The following is a 19,130-nucleotide window of genomic DNA, read 5'->3' on the forward strand; positions in this document are numbered from 1 at the left end:
GGACGGAGAAGTCATTCGGGAGCCAAGTTCATCTCATGTGGAACGCCAATGCTGACGAGATCCATCTCATCACCCTGACTGGACCAACAACTGCACCCATTGGCTCGCAACCCTTCCCCTCGAAAGTGTTAGCTTGTTGCTATGACGCTCGACATAATCTGACACTTTGTTGACAAGTCAAGTTGTCGGCCGCTGGCTGCTGCTGCGGAGGGGATTGGCCGTAATGCGGCCAGACAGGGCTTCCAGGAGACGTTGAAAGTGGCCAGTTAGGCTGGGTATGGATCTGAAGCTTACCAATCCAAGATAGAATCAATTCTTGATGGAGATACATTCAGAAACATGTAGCGACTGAACGAAATCACCAGAACTGCGGGCAGAGATAGATTAGATGCAAACGGATTGCCCTCCCCGTGTTCTCTCCATGTCCTATCGCTGTACTTTCTAACAAATCGGGATTTCGAGCTGGGAAATGTGAATATATAGGCACGTGGGGCTCTCGAGCGAAACTCGGCTTACCTGATAGAGCAGTTCAAAGGGCGAAATATCACGATGCTCTATGGGAGACGATCTCGTCGAGGATGTTCTTCTGCTCGCTAACTCGGCCCCATCAGCTCTGACAGATAGACGAAGTGGACACATCGTCAGAAGCTTGAGTTTCGACGCTCTATCTGGTTTGATACCATCCTTTTCCGGCCATCCCACTATACATCAGACTATATCGCCGCATCTATTGCCAGGACTCCATTCTCCGCCTCGCCCAAAGCCTTGGGATTGGGCCAGCGCCCAGTCAATTAGACCCTTTCACGGTGTAGATCGGGCTTAGACTCACAGTGGAAGGTTATTGATCTCCATAGATATCCATGGTAAGATTCCGATCAAATGACTATACACACCTACTCACCGAGTCCGAGGATCCACCCCGGACTTCCTGCTTCCTGTAGTACTTCCAACGTCTTTGGGGCTCAGCCACAGCAGAATTCCAACAGACATACTATAGCGTATTCTCTACCTTCTGATCTGTCAGAACGCTTTTCATCCCTGATATTACCCATCGAACAACTCCACGGTGCCGTCTACTACCTATCACTCAATGCAGAGAGCTTGCTGGGAAGCTGAATGCGGCGAGGCACGGGAATAAGTACGCCCGTCACATACAACAACTACTTCACCAAAAGCTCCGGGCAGCCTGTGTACCTAGAGGCCCGTATGGCTTTCTACGAGCGCTTGCACGGTGAATTCCGGATAAGCCTCACTTTCCGGGGGCCGAACGGCCGCGTTCCCCACTGGTGCCCGCCGTCAAGAAGCTGCCGGGCCGGGGCCGAGTAGAGGACCCACTTTCCTGATTGAGCGGCGGAGCCCGTTCCTCCGCCCTCCTCGACTCGGCGGCCCGGTTACAACGCAAGAGAGGCCGCAAAAGCACTGCTGTTCAGTCATTTTCTCCAAGGAAATATCTAAGAAGCCCTGTATCCCACCGAGGATCCAGCCAGAGCCCTTGGCTTCTTTGCTTTTCACTATTGCAAATGAGGCAGGCGAGCCCGCATGGCTCGACAATAGACAGGGCGGGGGCGTCGCCGTTGCCGGAAGAACTCTGCGAACCTCCCGTCTAGCGAGTGATATAAAGCGAATAGAAAGTCGGGCTAGCCTTCAAAATATTATCGTTTGTCTTTGCATATATCTGCTGGGTTCCATTGTTCTTATATTCAGTTGGCGCACATCGAGTTTGAGGTCGGCCAAAACTACTTCCTTTCCTAGATTGGATGCGCAAAGACACCGTTGGGCCTCCGTACACGGAACGTTGTTTATCTCGGGCACCATACTATTTCAGTAGCAGCGGCCGAGGTAACGGCTGCTCCTCTTGCATTGCACAATGAAGTGCCTGCAACTTCTCCTGGCGGCGAGCGTTTTGGCATCGGCTACACCACAAAAGCGTGCGAACTGCAAGGACATACGTGATGCTCCAATCACCCGGGATGGTCCCACACTCCTGTTGAATGGTAAACCGTGGAAGGCCGTAGGACCCAATGTCTACTGGCTAGGTCTGGACGAGAACGTCACGCCGCCACCCGGGGAGCCGTACTATGCGCCCCTCAAGGCAAGCTATCCCACAAAAGGCCGCATTACGGAAGCAATGGCCGTGGTCAAGGCCATGGGCGGCACAAGCATCCGCGCCCACACCCTCGGCGTCAGCACGGGCAATCCTCTCAGCGTGATGCCCGAGCTGGGCAAGGTCAACGAGAAGGCGTTCGAGACGATTGACTGGGCGGTGTACCAGGCCAGGGAATTTGGGCTGAGACTGATGGTCCCCCTGACTGATAACTATGTAAGCATCTCGCTCGACAATCATTCGAAATCTAGAGAGAGGAAGACTGTAACCTCAGACTGACAAGTATTCATACTTACTCTTCAAATAGGATTACTATCACGGGGGCAAGTACAACTTTTTGCGATGGGCAGGCTTCAACCTCACGCAGGCCAAGGATGCCAACAACCCCCAGATACAGCAGTTCTACACGGACCAGACTATCGTGGCGTCATTCAAGGACTACATAGAGAAGCTGGTCACACATGTAAATCCGTACACGAACCTGACCTACGCCGAGGACCCTACCATCTGGGCCTACGAGACCGGGAACGAGCTCCTAGGCCCCGTCTGGGGTGACATGAACTGCCCAGCGACCTGGGTTGCCGACGTTGGCAAGTTCGTCAAGACTGTGGCGCCGAACAAGCTGTTCGTGGACGGCACGTACGGGGTGAACAAGGAGCACCTGGGGATCCAGGAGGTGGATGTATTCTCGAACCACTACTATCCGGCGAGCCTGCAGAAGCTGCGATCTGATCTCGATCTAGGTACGTATCTCATCGTCTCTGTCGTGCGCCCGTGGCGGCATTGTCTAGGATTGTGTACTAAACACGGGAGGAAATTGGCACCAGTGGCTTCGGTGAACAAGCCTTACTTTGCCGGCGAGTACGACTGGAACCTACCTGCCGTCGGCGCCGACCCGCTGCCGGCCTGGTTCAAGGAGCTCGAGACGAGCAAGTACGTCGCGGGCGACGCGTTCTGGAGCCAGTTCGGGAGAAACATTCCGAACTGCAATGTAAGTCGTGCGAAATTCTCTCGGTGTAACCGGTAATATTTTCATTGTTTCTTACTGACTCGGTGTGCAGGAATTTGTCCAGCATGCCGACGGCTTCACGCTCCACTATGGCGACCCGGCAAATTCAGCCACTGTCGACAGCCGTGTCAAGCTGATCCGGAAGCACTTTATCAAGGAAAGCCAGGGCGTGGACATTGCTGCCGATGCTGAGCTTCCAGTGGTGCCGTGTCCAGTCCCGGCTCCGGGGGCTAAGGGGGAAGGACTGACATGAACACACCGTTTTGTTCCCTCATTGTCTGTGAGCTGTCCTGGTCGTTCGTGGTCAGATATTTGACATGTGCTGTATACACACTACGTACGGCAATACCTACACGCTCTTTGCAAGATCACCTACCTAGGTACGCTGGCATCCATGCTAAGGTGTCTTTGGAATGATGGAGCGCGCGGAATAAAATGGACTCTGCGGCTCGTGCCTCTCTCTGGTATGCAACATAACTGAAACCGTCACCGCCTTTGCCCCTTCTGGCGTGATGTGGTTTCAAATGCCGCGCTAGAAGGGTTAAGCTTAACTGGTATGGAAGCCCTCGGAGTGGTTCCGGAGATTGTGATACGTATTGCGTGTGTGATACTGGCTCAGAGAGTGAATGTGTTGAAAATATGTGTTCATATTCTGTACATTCGCTACGAGGTCCGGATCGGGGTAGAGGTGCTCGTGAGGATCTGGCCGACGATGGGTGGGAGCGGGAGGATGCACGCCAGCTATGAAACATCACCAGGAAGAAACCCGTTACACGACCTCTGGTTCGACAGAAGTCGACAATGAAGCGATGGAAATTCTAGATGGTGCCATGGACAGAACGGTAGCTGTATCAGAGTTCTTTTGATGGGCAGACAGAACCGGGCTTTGGGCCTTGCTTCCCGGATACACCGTGCACCGAGGGACCAGTTTCGTTTCGGCGATCAAACAACCCGGCTGGCTGGCGCCGAGTCCCGAACCTGACCCTTGATGCCACGGCCTGACAGAATTTCTCTGGCGAGTTCGATGTGATGATGCCTTGCCTGTTTCTAGCTATCCTCGCGAACTTGTACTCCGTAGGTAGGTACCTCTGAGTGCAAATCGTATTCAATGCGATAGACCCTGGCGCGCTTGTTCACATGGCGATCCGGGCCACTGACTGCGGCTCAGCGAAGCCCTGGATGGAAGGCGCCGTTTGCTGGCCCGTGCCAATAACCTGGGTGGATTAAGAAAAAGATCCGCGTGCATCAATGCCGCGCGTTCTTCACGATCTACTTGGACAGCCGATACAAGGTGGTCGATCTCAGCACTGTGCAGATGTCCCGAGAGTTCTGGAAAGGATTTAATTTTACCTCTCATCTCTACGAGTAGAAATAAAAGAAATCGAATTACCAAAAATGGACATGTAGAAATGATCAAGATTCCACAGGTTTCCCGACTGGGCGAGAGACAGTTAGTGTGCTTTGGTAAGTCTGGGAGCCTTTCCATGAAAAGAATAGTGGTGATTCGCAACGTGCTCGACGTGCATAACCCCATAGCAGTGGGAAATAGTCATTAATTTCCAGAAGCCACGAAGCATGGACAGCATGAGCGCAACTCATTTGCTGGCGAGAGCAAAGCCCATCCATCCCTCTGCTATGCCCGACATAGTCTCCTCCGTAGCGTCGAGGCGCGCTTTGCTCGCTTCCTCAGCGAGAGAATGAAGGAATGGGCCCTTGCTTTCTGTTCCTGGTTCCTGGCGCTAAGCTATTTTGGAGGTTCGCTACAAGTGGGTGGCTCCCTACTACCCCTGAAGCCACGCCCAGGCCTTTGAGCTCCACAACGGCCAATCACCAGCAGTCGCCCTCTACCGCTCTACCGCCATTGTTTCGAACTGGAGTTCACGGGGTCACTTTTGGCGGAAACATTGGGAAGCCAGGGGCCAATCGACATGAGAGACATGCCTCCATATGTGCGTCACAACTCCTTACATACGGAGTAGCACATTGTCGACATCTCGGGAACCCTCTACGGAGGTAGTGCAGCGGCGGCAGTCGAGAGGCAAATCCACCCCCCTACCCCATTCCCCAAGATGATGCGGAACAGGGCGTGCTGTCGATTGATCTCGAAATGGAGTCAACAGACAGGCGCAAAATTAGTCTCCATGCCGGCCAGCCAGTCCTATTTCCGCAGTGATTTTCCAGTGCTGCCCGTAATGTTGCAGTGCGTATCGCCAAAAGACCACAGTTAAATTACCTGTGGTCCATAAAATCGCCGCTGTCTGCATTCTGCAAGGAACGCGCCAGGAGGCTAAACTGCAAACTGAATGACGGGCCAGGCTCCCCTGCCAGGAACTGGCCGATGGAGGGATGTGATTCGGCTTGGGTGGTGGATCAAGGAGGCCCCTACTGGGCCCTGACGAACCCGCAGACCCCCACTGGAGGGCAGCGCCAGGCCCAAACCGTCCAACCACCCTCTGTCATCCTCTGCCCAAGCTTCTGCCCTCTCGCGCGCGTCGCTCAATCAGAGCCTCGTTCCTGACGCCCATCCCTGTGCTCACCCCAGCCGGGCCCGTTGGCACCTCCCTTGTCCGGAGGCGTGCATCCCTGAAAGCCAGTGTGGCCAGTCATCCCGTTTGGGCCACAGACAGGGCTCTTGGGAGCTCGCCTGTCTGCGATGGCACCTCGCCTCCCCTGTCTGCTCTCCTCCTCCACGCTCAATCCCTTTCTTTGCCGCCATGGCTCTGCAACCCCAGAGATTGCCTTCCCTCTTTACGAGCCAGTAGTCGGCCTGATTATTGGCTTCTAACGTTGCCGCCAAGCCATGGAGGTCTGATTGACCCTGTTGAATGTCTGTGTCTTTCTTCTCGAGAGACACCTTCTCCCACACTCGCTCGTCCAGAAGGGGAAGAAGATCCTCCAACGGAATTCGTTCATTAATATCATGGCTGCCCTCGAGCCTCGTCCCGCGAGGGGTCACCACCCCTCCGACTCTTTGATATCTGATACCTCCAATGCTTCATCTGAGCTCGTCCCTGGCTCGATACCCCATTCGTCCAGGCCACCACCACTCTCCTTGACCAGGAAACAAGACGACCACCCCGTCGGCTCCAGCCGTCCACTGCCCAGCCCACGGAGCGGTAGATCTCAGAGTCTTGCGGCACAGGCCAGCCCGACCTTCGCGCCTGCTCCCATCAAGCGGAAGCCTCTGTCTGCCACCGCCTCGCCATTGGCTGTCAGCTACACCACGGGCAGCCATCTCGACATCCTACGCGACCTTCCCGGCCCTGAGCAGCGCTTCTCTCGCTCCTTTTCAGTGGACAGCCCGACCCTCTACGAGTTCCCGGAGCGGACTGCCTCTTCGACCTCCGCGGCCAAGGAGCAACGACTGGTCGAGGCCACCTTGTATGTGTACCTCCCTTTGTCTGGGACAACCCTCATCTCGCCTGGGTAAAAAGCCTACGGCACACCCTCCAAATACATTGCCTTCAAGAAAACATGTTTTAATCTTTTGTCTAGCCTACGACCTTGCTCGCCCGACTCTGAGTACTCAGAATCAGAGGTGGACGCCTACGCGGGTGACAGAGAGTCACGAAACATTCCTGACGAGGACCCTGCAGCTCCTCAAACGGGCACGTCCGACACATCGTCCGAGCATGAGGACCTAATCGCAGCCTACGACGTCACTCCTACGCCCACTGAGGATCTGCCTACCGATCCTATCACCGCGGCAGACCTGGTGTTGCCCGCTCGCAATAATCGTAATACTAATTCTACCATGTCTCTCGTTTCCCGCAAGAACTCACCACCACACCTGAGTCTTGCACCAGTCGAATCGAGCACCGAAGAAACGGCAAATACTCGCTCTCCAGATAAAGGAGACATACACAAACCCCTCCCAAAGTCACCGGCCTCCTCGAAGCTTGGGACTTTCTTCGGCTGGGGAACATCGTCGCCATCCAACACCGAGTTTTCAGACAAAGGAATCTCCCCGCTCCCGTCACCCTTTTCCGGAAGGCAGACAACCGCTTACACAGATGACTCTACGGTATCTGGACGAGGACCCCTTTCTGCAAGAACCGATGTTACAGAGAGAAACCCACTCGACTACTGTGAAGCCTATCTACAGACACCGCCAGCAGTCACACCTACGCCGCCTGTTCAAATCGAAGAGATGGAGGACGAGTTGAAGGCCATCAGCGCCGAGCTGGCCGCATCCATTCGGCGCGAGATGGACCTAGAAGATCTCGTTGACAGGTTACAAGCCGAGGTCAACAACCCCCAAGCCCCGGGGAAAAGAAGCAGCGATTACTTCTCCGATTCGGGATATAGCTCTGCCAAATTCAGTGAATATGATGCCAGCAAGGAGGAAGTTGCCCAGATCCAGCGGAGATCTGAGCAAGAAAAGGCCCAGATCAGACTCGAGCTGACGGACAAACTGTCGGACGAGCGGGCTAGGAGGAAGTTGCTTGACCAGCAGATCAAGGAGCTCTCAGAGAAGGCGTCGCACCTCGACATGGCTCAAATGAGGAGTCAGGATGCCTCGGGAAGAATCAAGGATCTCGAAAACAGCTGCGAGGTCCTGCGCCGTAGACTGTCAGAGGAGAAGCAGGTCAAGGATAACTTCGAGGACCTGTTGTCTGCTCTGAGGGGCGAGCTGGAGAATGCGTCCAACGAGCGAGATAACCTGCGCGACGAGATCGTACCTCAGCTGCGCGCTCGCGTCGAGGGCCTCGAAGCGCAGTCTGCTGAGCACACCAAGTTGGCATATGAGTCAACCAAGATGCAGCAAGAGCTTCAGAATCTGAGGACCGAGAACACGACTCTCAAGAGCAGTCAACCAGAGCCCGACCGCCGTTCTCTGGGCCGCTCCAAGTCCAACTCGGTGACCGCACCGCCGCCTTTCAAGCTACAACAAGCTCCCCTGTCCCGGTCCAACACGGTCAAGGGCCAGACCGAGTCGAGAGAAGCGCTTGTTGAGCGTCTCAAGGACGTCGAGGCCCAGCGAGATGCCCTTCACAACGCTCTCAAGAATCTACTTGACCGGCAGGAGTTCCAAAACCGTGAGAATGACAAGAAAATCAAGGTTCTCGAGGTGGAGCGAGAACGTCTCCTGTCCGGCTCTCCCCGAAAGGCAGGTTACGAGAAAGAGGTCTCGAACCTGCGAGCCGAGATCAATGTTCTCCGCCGTAGAGCCGAGGAAGCCATCGAGCAAAAGTGGCAGGTCGAAAAGGGCCTTGGCGGGCTCAAGATGGACCTCGATCGTGCTGAGCAAGAGATCGCTGGTCTGCGGGCCCTGCTCAAGGAGAAGGATATTCTGATCCCGGCCGCACTGCCCCGCTCATCGGCCTCATCCCACGGCAGCGCCGATGGCTCCTCCGGCCCGGTCACGTCCAACTCGCTTACGCAGGCCTACGAGGATCTGCAAAAGGCGTATGCCGATGCGCTGGAGCGCATCAAGTCCCTTGAGCTCGGCTCAGGCGCCAGCGCTTCTCAGGATGAGAAGACTCAGCTTGCCATGGAACGTCTTGAGCAATCCCTGGCCGCGTCCGTCTCTGAGCGCGATCTTGCCCGCAGCGAGGCAAATGCCTACAGGGATCAGGTCGAGAGCTTGCAGACCTCGGAGAAGAGGCATCTCGAGACGGAGCAAGACCTCGCCTCGCAGCTCGAGGAGTCTGCCCGCCGTGTCGAGGAGCTGGCTCAGCAGGTCCGCAACCAGCTCGCCGCAAATGCCGATCTCCGCATGCGTCTCAACGAGACCGTTGCCCGCGGCGATGCCGCGCAGAAGACTAGCAAGGAGCGCATCGCGGCGATGCAGGTCCGCCTCAAGACGCTAGAGGACCAGCTCGTCGCCACGCAGACCGCTGCCGAGGAGCGCGTTGCTCGCCACGAGGACGAGCTGTCCACCCTCAAGGACGCCCACAGCGCGCAGCTGCAGAGGCTCCGCGACAGCTCCGGCGGCCTCCGCTCACCGCGCCAGTTCGCGCCCAAGTCGCCCCTGTCGCCGCTGTTCGCCAACGGGGCCAAGTCTCCTCGCCTGCTGAGCCCCAGGCCTAGCCCTCGCAGGTCCAACACCAGCCCCGTCGGCGAAGTCGCCGTGGAGGAGCTCGGCCAGGTCGAGAACCTGCGGGCCCGCGTCGCCGAGCTGGAGATGGCGCTCACTGGTGCCGACGCCGAGATGCAGGAGGTCGTCGGCCGCATGAACTCGGCCCAGATCGAGGTGATGCAACTGCAGGAGGAGCGCGAGGAGGCCGTGCGCGAGACGAAGAGGCTGCAGAGGCAGCTCGAGGAGGAGAAGGTCAGGGCCTTCGAGCAGCGTTTCAAGAGCTTGACCGGCAGCGTCGCCGTGTAACAAAGCGATACCAAAACAACACCACAAAACTCACCTACAAGACACTGAAGATTGTATGACCTGACGACGACCAAGTCTGTACTCGTCCCCTTCCCTTTTTCTTTTTCTTTTTCAACGGCATTTACACACGGGGTTTCCTACGGGAGAACAAACAAGACGAACGGCAGAACAAAAACGCCCTCGAACAAGATCGACTCGTCAACAAGCATTGGGACAGGCGCAATTGCACATTGGCTGGTAATTTCTACTACCGCGCAGCAAACCGGGTTGCAGAGCTTTTCAGATCTGTCAGCGCCGTTGCCATTTTTGCTTAATGTTTTCTTATTTATTATTTAACTTCTACATTTGTATAGTACGAAGCTGCAACAAGCTACTGCTCGGATTATTCTTGTATTATACACCTTTGGAGAGAGCCTCTCTCCGTAGATAGATAGCTTTTGAGATGAGGCTGGATTTCCAGATCATCTCGCCCAAATGTCAGGAGCAGGGTTGTCATCCGGACGGATGGTGATCCCTCAACATCACACACAACACTTTGAAAGCAAGCTACCCGTGCAAATCGAATCGTCATCACTGCTTGCTTGCTGCTTGACGGTTCACCAAGACCAACCAAGATTCATCGACGGGAAGGCCAGGAGAATGTGTTCTTCTCTTGTCTTTCTCGAAGCTGACCTGGAACCCCCACACCCTTTCCCCGTCATCCCGCATATTTTTGCTGAGGCCTGCTTTTCCGAGGTCAGGGGCCGCATATCGCCGTGGTGAGCTGGGACCAATCAGAAGGCCAGACTTCCTTATCTCTAACCACCCTTGTTCATGCGTGGGAGATCCTCGCACCCGCGTCGTCGCATTTAGCTACTTCCTATCTTTCCTTTTTTGTGCTTACGAGAGGCGCCTTTTCTTGTCTCTGTTTCGTTCTGTTATCACGCGGGCTCTGCCGCGAACCGGTACCTTTAGCTGCCGCACCTTACCTGGTTCTGTCTTCTTTTTCCTTGGAGACTCTTCTCTTCCCAAGGCGTTGCCGACGGCCACAGACCCAGCCCCAGGGATCAGGGGTTTCGGGGAAGCAAGCTTTGTTCTGCATCATGCTCATATAGCTCTAGTCATAATGTGACCCCCCCCTCCCAACACCTCGTTATCTCTTTGCTGTAGAGTTCCTCCCAGTAACTAAGCTTTATCGCGCAGGGCAGGCAGACTAGCTCCAACTCTCTCTCTCTGTGTTGGTGGCTTGATGATGGTGCTCTCGTTCGATTCTTGGCTTGTGACAGCCGTGCGGTCAACCTGGGGGATGGCCGTCCGTTCCGTTCCGTCATGGACCTGGAACTGATAAGCCTCCCCTGGTCAGTCCACACACACACACTCGCGCGCTCACATGATGAGTGGCCCCCCAGAAACGATAGCAATGTTGTAGGTAGGTATTCTTTGCTTTTTCTCCCCTCTTGTCTCGTGTGTGTACACGGATGGGATAGGATAGGGGTGCTTGGTCTCTTGTAACAAAGAGATTACTGGGGCACAAGTAACGTTAGCCCCCATCTGAGCTTGCTTGCCTCGGTGACGAGGGCAGGTCTTGTTCCTTTTTTCTTGTCCTCGAAACCTCACTCGCTCAGCCCCAAAGGGGAGGGGGGGCCACCGTTATCTACAGCCACTCGAAGCCGCCTGTCGGTCTGTGCTGCTGGAGAGAGAGAGACAGAGAGGCGGCGTCTGACATATAACGCTCTCCAATGCCTTGCATAAGCCATGCCTGAAATGTTTTTTCTTCCTATTGTTCTGCTCGAGATATCATCATCACCGTCACTGCCTTGCATAAGATGACCCATCGAGCTGTCGTTCTTGAGTATCTCGAGAACCGCCGTCCAATGTGAGAAGAAGAAGAGAAGGCCCTCTTTCTACGCCTGGCTGTAAACACTTGACCTTTTGATCCACCACCCAAGCCGGTCTCAACCGCCTCTTCGGCATAGCGGGACACAATGGTGGTCATTGACGGGATCGACCTCGACCAGTACTATGTGTTGAAGGTACCTTACAATGGCACGATCGCCACGGGAGGTGACTCTTTGAAGGATGACTTGAACATCTGGTACGAGGTGAGTAGCCGGCTGCTTTGACGTACGGAGCCAACCGGGTTAACCTGAAACTTTGATGCCCTCCAGACTGGCGACATCGCGTGGATGATCGTCGCCACGGCCCTCGTCCTGCTGATGATACCGGGAGTTGGGTAAGAACAGAAATGCCCCCCCCACCACCCCATCACCTACCGACTAGCCCTCTCTCATGTGTGTGTATGTACTGACACCGGAAACCCTGCACACAGCTTCTTCTACTCGGGCCTGGCCCGCCGCAAGTCGGCCCTCTCGCTCATCTGGCTCTCGGTCATGGCCACCGCCGTCACGACCTTCCAGTGGTTCTTCTGGGGCTACTCGCTGACTTTCTCCCACACGGCGGGCAAGTTCATCGGCGATCTCGCCAACTTCGGGTTCAGGGGGGTCCTGGCGCAGCCGTCGGTGGGGTCGGCGCGCATCCCGGACCTGCTCTTCGCCGTCTACCAGGGCATGTTCTCGGCCATCACCGTGGCGCTGGCGACGGGCGCCGTCGCCGAGCGCGGCCGCATGCTGCCCTGCGTGCTCTTCATGTTCATCTGGGCGACGGCCGTCTACGACCCCATCGCCTGCTGGACGTGGAACCCGAGCGGGTGGAGCAACCGGATGGGCGGGCTCGACTTCGCGGGCGGCACGCCCGTGCACATCGCGTCCGGGTCGGCGGCGCTGGCCTACTCGATGATGCTGGGCAAGCGCCGCGGGCACGGCACGCACGAGCTCAACTACCGCCCGCACAACGTCGCGCACATCGTCGTCGGCACCGTCTTCCTCTGGGTCGGCTGGTTCGGGTTCAACGCGGGCTCGGCCATGGCGGCCAACATGCGCGCCATCATGGCCGCGCAGGTGACCAACCTCGCGGCGTGCATGGGCGGCATCACCTGGTGCGTGCTCGACTACCGGCTGGAGAAGAAGTGGTCGACCGTCGGGTTCTGCTCGGGCGTCGTGGCCGGCCTTGTCGCCATCACCCCTGGATCAGGTAAGGAGAAAAGAAATCTCTATTGACCCCCGCTCCTCGTTGCTTGTATGCTTATTCGGAAGTTGCTGACGGTCGCTTTTCCACACGCAACAGGATTCGTGCCCGCCTGGGCGGCCGTGCCGTACGGCGTGCTCGGCGCCGCCTGCGCCAACTACGCGACCAAGCTCAAGTTCGTGCTGCGCGTCGACGACGCCCTCGACATCTTCGCCGTGCACGGCGTGGGCGGCCTCGTCGGCAACATCTGCACGGCCTTCTTCGCCGCCGACTACATCGCGCACCTCGACGGCGTGACCGTCATCGAGGGCGGCTGGCTCAACGGCCACTGGGTGCAGCTGGGCTACCAGCTCGCCGACTCCTTCTCGGGCGGCTGCTACTCGTTCGCCTGCACGACGCTGATCCTCTTCCTCATGAACATGGTGCCCGGCCTGCGGCTGCGGGCCCGCGAGGACGCCGAGGTCGCGGGCATGGACGACGCCGAGATCGGCGAGTTCGCGTACGACTACGTCGAGGTGACCCGGGAGGTGCTCAACGGGGAGGAGGAGGAGCAGCGGGCGTCGCCGATGGACAACCACTCGTTCGTCTCGAGGGACACGGCGCGGTACGGCGGCATGGCGGAGAAGGACAGCATCCCGCTGAGGGACGTGAGGATGTATGCCGGGCAGCCGTCGTCACACTAGTGCTAAAGGGGAAAAAAAAGGGCGGGGTTTGCTCGGGAGTAACACATAATGGTCGATTTGCTATTTGTACCAGTATTTGTTGTATATCGCATACATATATCTGTCAAGAGGACGCTCTGAGAGGATATTTGCTTCGGCTTGCTGGCTGGCATTCAGTGGCCAGTCATGTCAGGTTTGAGGAGAGCAAGACGAGGTCTTGGGAGGGAGGAAATAAAAGCCATCCAGTGCCATCACCTACACTTAATCAAGTACAGTATATAGTCTCCTTTATCTTCATCTGAACTGAGGCATTGTTCATGGCTTTGAATAGGTATGAATGGAGCCGAGAGTGAAGAGAAACCCACGGATGCGTTTGGTGCTGCCAAGAACTAAATTTAGGCACCGGAAGCTGCTCGACCAACTACGAATTAGGTAACTAGAGCTACCCCGCAAGGCACTGACGCCTGCAACTGTACCCACCGACTCTTTTGACGTGATTCACTAATGCACGCCATTCACTAACTATGAGATCGCGCTCAGATCTCTTTCATCCCAACTTCATGTCTCAACACTCTCATATTCACTCGACCTATCGCGTTGCTCCACCGCCGCTGCCTGCAGCAGCAGGTACAAAATGAGCTTCTTTTTGCAGAAAAATCTCGCTCGCCTTGTCAACCTCTCACACCCAACTTGCTCAACCTGGAGGTGACAACACCAGACAAGATGTCCTCCCCTCCCTTGCACGACAAGATCGCTTTCTTCCAGCAGTTGGACGCACTTCAAAATGTCGACGATGATGAAGAAGAGGAGCTTGAGCATTCGACAAAGGAGATGGAATATCGCAGCCAAAGCCGTGCTTTCTTCGCTGGGGTCAGATCCAAATCACGAACGTCACCAAGTCAACAGCAACCTCTAGCTGAGCGAGTCCCTGAGTCAGCTCCCCTGCCACAACAACGAAATGCTATCATCAAGAGCACCCCGGTAGCCCGGGAGAAAACACCATCCATGCCAGTTCCAGGGTCCACATTTGACTCTCCGCTGGTGATCGAGGACACACCTGTCGCAGACTCGGATAAGGTCTCCAATCATCCCCGCCGCAGCACAACACACCCCTTGCCAGCCACACTCAGCAAGCTTGTGCGGACAACGTCGATGGACTCATCTTCCTCAGTACCAACTGAGCGCAAGCGCAAGCGAAAGTCGATCGACAAGTCCATTCCAGAATCTGAACAGATTCTCAAAGGATTGTCCTTCTATTACATCCCAAATGATGATGTTGCGCCGACCAGGAAGCTGCGTATCGCCAAGGCGAAAGACTACGGTGCGCAGTGGGTGAGGGAGCTACCCCAGGCGACGCATGTCATTGTCGACAAGGGTTTGGCATGGAAGGATATCAAGTCACTGCTGTCGACCATCAAGGACAAGGAAGAGCAGCCCAAGGTGGTATGCGAAGAGTACCCGCTGGACTGCATCCAGTACCGTCACATCGTCAACGAGAAGCAACCGAAGTACCGTGTTCACGGTGCCCCAGCGCCACCTGCAGAGCTTCAGATCGCGCCAAAGAAGCCTTCCGTCGACGCTCCTCCCAGTTCTGACGAGTCGCTGCAGATCAAAGCTCGCCCGCAGAATGACCCTGCCAAGTGGGATTACGTGCCCCCGGCCGGAACACCTTCACATTCAGACAGCTCCTCAGGACAGGCTCGTACTCGGGTTACCAGGTCCGTGACAAGCGGTTCTCAGCAAAGCACGACCCCTAGACAACCCCTCGCCGAGATCGTGATCCCATCGTCTCAACTAGGAACCGACCATAATTCGCCTCCCATGCCATCAGATTCGAGAGACATAATCCGGTCCAGTCACATCCAAACTTCAGGCCCTCATGACGAACTCTCAGAATACATCCAGCTGATGCAACAGTATAAGGACGTTCCACTGGATGAGGATGAGGGGGAGGCATCGTCACCCAAGGGAAGCGATGCTGGAGACTCGGACTTGGAGGCAGGATCTGAGGACGAGAACCGGCGGAAGAGACGTTCGCTCGACAAGTCAGCACCTCGGCAACAGAAGTCCATTCGCTGGGAGGAAAAATTCGCTTGCAATCGTGGAGGCACGCTGGACAAGAGCGCAGACAAGCAGAACCCCAACTCTAGGACGATAGAGGTGCTGCAGAAGATGCTGGACTACTACACTCGCATCAACGACCATTGGCGCACCTATGCGTACCGGAAGGGCATCTCTGCCCTCCGCCAGCAGACCGAGAAGATCACGACGGCCCAGGAAGCATACCAGATCCCAGGCATTGGCGACCGCTTGGCCCAGAAAATCGAGGAAATCGTCACGACAAACCGCCTGAAGCGGCTCGAATACGCCGAAAAAGAGCCGATGGACCAGGTCCTCGAGGTGTTTATCAAGATCTACGGAGTTGGAAACACCCAGGCCACTAAATGGATTGCACAGGGCTTCACCACCCTCGACGACCTCCTACAGAATGCCAAGCTGACCGCCAATCAACGCATGGGCATCGAGCACTACGATGACCTCAACACACGCATCCCCCGTAGGGAGGTGGAGGCGATTGGTGAGCACGTCATCTCGACGGCGTCGAAGATCGATCCAGCGGTGGAGCTGCTCATCGGTGGGAGCTATCGTCGAGGTGCAGAGTCCTCGGGAGATGTGGACTTCATCATCACGAAGAAGGGCACCACGTCGGCAGGCGACTTGGCACCATTTCTCGAACAGCTCGTGTCTACCCTGAAGCAGGAGGGATTTCTGACTGCCGAGGTCGCCTCTTTCCACTCACATCGCCCTGGAAAAGAAGGATCTGGGAGCAAATGGCATGGATGCTGCGTGCTGCCTCCTGGCAAGAAGGGCAAGATGGGTGGCATCTGGCGCCGCATCGACCTGCTGCTGGTTCCCGAGACCGAGTACGGGGCCGCACTCATCTACTTTACCGGCAACGACATCTTCAACAGGAGTATGCGGCTGCTCGCGTCGAGGAAGAAGATGCGCCTGAACCAGAGAGGCCTGTACAAGGAGGTCATGCGCGGCCCGGGAAGGGTCAAGGTGACGGAGGGAGAGCTGTTGGAGGGACGGGACGAGAAGAGGATCTTTGAGTTGCTTGGAGTCAAGTGGAGGGAGCCTTGGGAGCGCTGGTGTTGAGGAGAAAGGAGGCGGGCTTTGTTTTGATTAGACAGTGATACCCCATGCATAGCGGAGGCGCTTGGAGTTGGTCTATGGATTGGGCCAACATTGCTTTTCTCTTGTAGTACAAATTGCATTCTCACCTTCACAGCTATGGTGTTGTGGCAGTTAAGGTTGTGTGACCCATTCCTAAGTGATATGTCGGCTAGGGGTTTCATGCTTGGTGATTCTTTGCTGCGTCAGCCACTGTGCAGGACGTAAATACATATGTCCTTTCGAATACCTAAGGTAGGTAGCTCCCACATCTTACATCTGTCTCATCTGTACCTATAGGTAGGTAGTAGAGTGACTCTGTTTCAATATCTGAACTCTAACTGTACGGTACCTAAGTCCAAGGCGGTGTGTGCTGGCAGGGGACGCTAATGGTGGGGCCGCGGCTGGGTCCGCTACTGGGTTGGGTCTCGAATAATTCGAATTGGCGCCTCCAGGGTCGCTTTTCTGCCGTTGCTGCCATCGCAGACCGCCTAAACTTGCGCTGGTGCCCCGCCCCTCCATCTGTTTTTTCTCTTCTTAGCGTCCCAAAAGGCAAAAAAGGACGGGCGTCTCGATCTTGTCGCAAAGCAAATCTGACTCGGGCAGCAGATTGTACCTGAGATATCGTTGGCAGATCTCCTGCATAGATTTTTTTTCTCAACCTCAAGCCCTCATCTCTTCTTATCTGTCAATATTCTCACCGAACTGCGCCAAGTGTTATATCCAACATGGCTGGCGAAAAGATGGACATAGAGACGGCTGAGCAGCAGCTCAAGTCGATGGAGCACTCGGAGCAGCACTACTTCAACAGGTTGGTATTCTTCACCCTTCTGAAACGCAGAGGCTTCTGTTCTGCTTCCTCTCTATGCGACAGACCTTCTCCATTGCACGACTGACAGCTGACGTTACTGTTTGTAGTTACAATCACCATGGTATGTCTTTGCGACTCGAGTGCCCCGCGCCTTGAACCCTGCTAACCCTGTCTTTTTTTTTCCTAATTAGGCATTCACGAGGAAATGCTGGTAAGTAACGCTTGTCACCATCTTTCCTCAACAGTCCATTTATCATATACTGACTTTTCTTTGCTACAGAAAGACGAGGTTCGCACGAGGTCGTACATGAATGCCATTGTTCAGAACAAGCACCTTTTCAAGGACAAGGTCGTCCTCGATGTCGGCTGCGGAACCGCCATCCTGTCAATGTATGCCACCGAGCCGAGAAACGACACCCCGATATAGACAATGCCGATTTACTGATCGCCGTGTCTTCTTTACAGGTTCGCCGTTAAGGCCGGCGCGAAGCACGTCATTGGCGTCGACATGTCCACAATCATCTTCAAGGCCCGCGAGATCGTCAAGGTCAACGGCATGGCGGACAAGATCACCCTGATCCAGGGCAAGATGGAGGAGATCGACATGCCCTTCCCCAAGGTCGACATCATCATCTCTGAGTGGATGGGCTATTTCTTGCTCTACGAGAGCATGCTCGACACTGTCCTCTACGCCAGAGACAGGTACCTGGCCAAGGACGGCCTCATCTTCCCCGACAAGGCTATCATCTATGTCGCCGGTATTGAGGATGGCGACTACAAGGACGAGAAGATTGGCTGTGAGTATCGAGCGTGGCCTTGACATGTTCACAATATGGCTGCTAACCCTGGGTCCAGTCTGGGACAACGTCTACGGCTTCAACTACAGCCCTCTCAAGGAGACGGCCCTCTCAGAGCCCCTCGTCGACACTGTCGAGATGAAGGCGGTTGTGACGGACCCTACTAGCGTCCTCACTCTCGACCTCTACAAGTGCCAGCCCGACGACCTGGCCTTCAGTATCCCCTTCGAGCTGTCCTGCCGCCGCGACGACTTCATCCACGCCCTGGTCGCCTGGTTCGACATCGAGTTCACGGCGTGCCACAAGCCCATCCGCTTCTCCACGGGCCCCCACACCAAGTACACACACTGGAAGCAGACCGTCTTCTACCTCAAGGACGTCCTGACCGTCCAGCAGGGCGAGGAGGTCCAGTGCTCCCTGCACAACCGCCCCAACGAGAAGAACCGCCGCGACCTCGACATCAAGGTCCAGTACCGGCTCGAGACGCAGGACCCGACACGCTCCGCCGAGGGCACGTGCTTGTACAAGATGTGCTAGATGCATTTGGGATGCGGCAGAATGGCAGAGGAGAAGTGTTGGGTGTGGTGGTACTGAAGTGGCTTTGGTGTATATTCAACGACAACCCCTTTCTTTGATGATGAGCTCACATGAGCGAGAAGGAATATTCTACAGGGAAAAATGGGGGCGATTCGAAAAGAGGCGTTTTCATGGCTCGGAACAAAACATTCCAGGAGCTGGGAGTTTTCTCAAAGCGAATAGACGGCAAAAAGGGGTTGTTGCTATTTTTCATACGCATGCATACTGTGCATAGAGAGGAAGAGGGCATCATCAGAGGCAAGGGAGTTGACTATAAGCATTTTTTTACTTGACTGTTTACGAGGAACGAGAAGTACACTGGCCTCTTCCCATGTGACATCTGTACGTTGCTCGCGATGCTGAGCACCACAATCTGCACTTGAACAGGGCGTCGTACTGAGCTTGCAAATGTAAATTCATCGATTTTGGGTTGTAAGTGCTTTCTAACTGCATAAAATAAAGAGTGCCGCCGCCGCCACCGCCGCCTTGCCAGCCCCCCGTTCGTTTTTCTTCGTTACTGATTCATTTGTTCAGAAGCTACATTTCCGTGTCTCCTGACATCCATCCCCATTCCAGGGACATAAATGCTGCTTTTTGTTTTGATTC

At 55.6% G+C, this 19,130-nt stretch overlaps 5 protein-coding genes across 5 annotated transcripts; all 5 read left to right on the plus strand.

Annotated features, from left to right (window-relative positions):
* Positions 1–1,867: 1,867 nt before the first annotated feature.
* E0L32_011064 (uncharacterized protein) lies at positions 1,868–3,366 on the plus strand (the record flags this gene model as incomplete). Its single annotated transcript, XM_031133752.1, has 4 exons — positions 1,868–2,320; positions 2,412–2,847; positions 2,932–3,095; positions 3,166–3,366. 4 exons carry the CDS (start codon positions 1,868–1,870, stop codon positions 3,364–3,366), a joined length of 1,254 nt encoding a protein of 417 aa, XP_030988707.1.
* A 2,667-nt stretch (positions 3,367–6,033) lies between these two features.
* On the plus strand, positions 6,034–9,441 carry E0L32_011065 (uncharacterized protein; the record flags this gene model as incomplete). Its single annotated transcript, XM_031133753.1, has 2 exons — positions 6,034–6,494; positions 6,609–9,441. 2 exons carry the CDS (start codon positions 6,034–6,036, stop codon positions 9,439–9,441), a joined length of 3,294 nt encoding a protein of 1,097 aa, XP_030988708.1.
* Positions 9,442–11,405: 1,964 nt separating this feature from the next.
* Positions 11,406–13,187, plus strand: E0L32_011066 (uncharacterized protein; the record flags this gene model as incomplete). The annotated part of the gene is made up of 4 exons (XM_031133754.1): positions 11,406–11,522; positions 11,589–11,653; positions 11,750–12,510; positions 12,604–13,187. 4 exons carry the CDS (start codon positions 11,406–11,408, stop codon positions 13,185–13,187), a joined length of 1,527 nt encoding a protein of 508 aa, XP_030988709.1.
* A 702-nt stretch (positions 13,188–13,889) lies between these two features.
* On the plus strand, positions 13,890–16,325 carry E0L32_011067 (uncharacterized protein; the record flags this gene model as incomplete). Its single annotated transcript, XM_031133755.1, has 1 exon — positions 13,890–16,325. The coding sequence occupies one exon, from the start codon at positions 13,890–13,892 to the stop codon at positions 16,323–16,325; it is 2,436 nt and encodes an 811-aa protein (XP_030988710.1).
* A 743-nt stretch (positions 16,326–17,068) lies between these two features.
* E0L32_011068 (uncharacterized protein) lies at positions 17,069–18,485 on the plus strand (the record flags this gene model as incomplete). The annotated part of the gene is made up of 6 exons (XM_031133756.1): positions 17,069–17,151; positions 17,259–17,272; positions 17,343–17,362; positions 17,432–17,541; positions 17,617–17,948; positions 18,007–18,485. 6 exons carry the CDS (start codon positions 17,069–17,071, stop codon positions 18,483–18,485), a joined length of 1,038 nt encoding a protein of 345 aa, XP_030988711.1.
* Between the last annotated feature and the right edge of the window lie 645 nt (positions 18,486–19,130).

Source organism: Thyridium curvatum (genome assembly GCF_004353045.1).
Source record: "Thyridium curvatum strain D216 chromosome Unknown NODE_97_length_144783_cov_81.221394, whole genome shotgun sequence".
Taxonomy (NCBI): domain Eukaryota; kingdom Fungi; phylum Ascomycota; class Sordariomycetes; order Thyridiales; family Thyridiaceae; genus Thyridium; species Thyridium curvatum.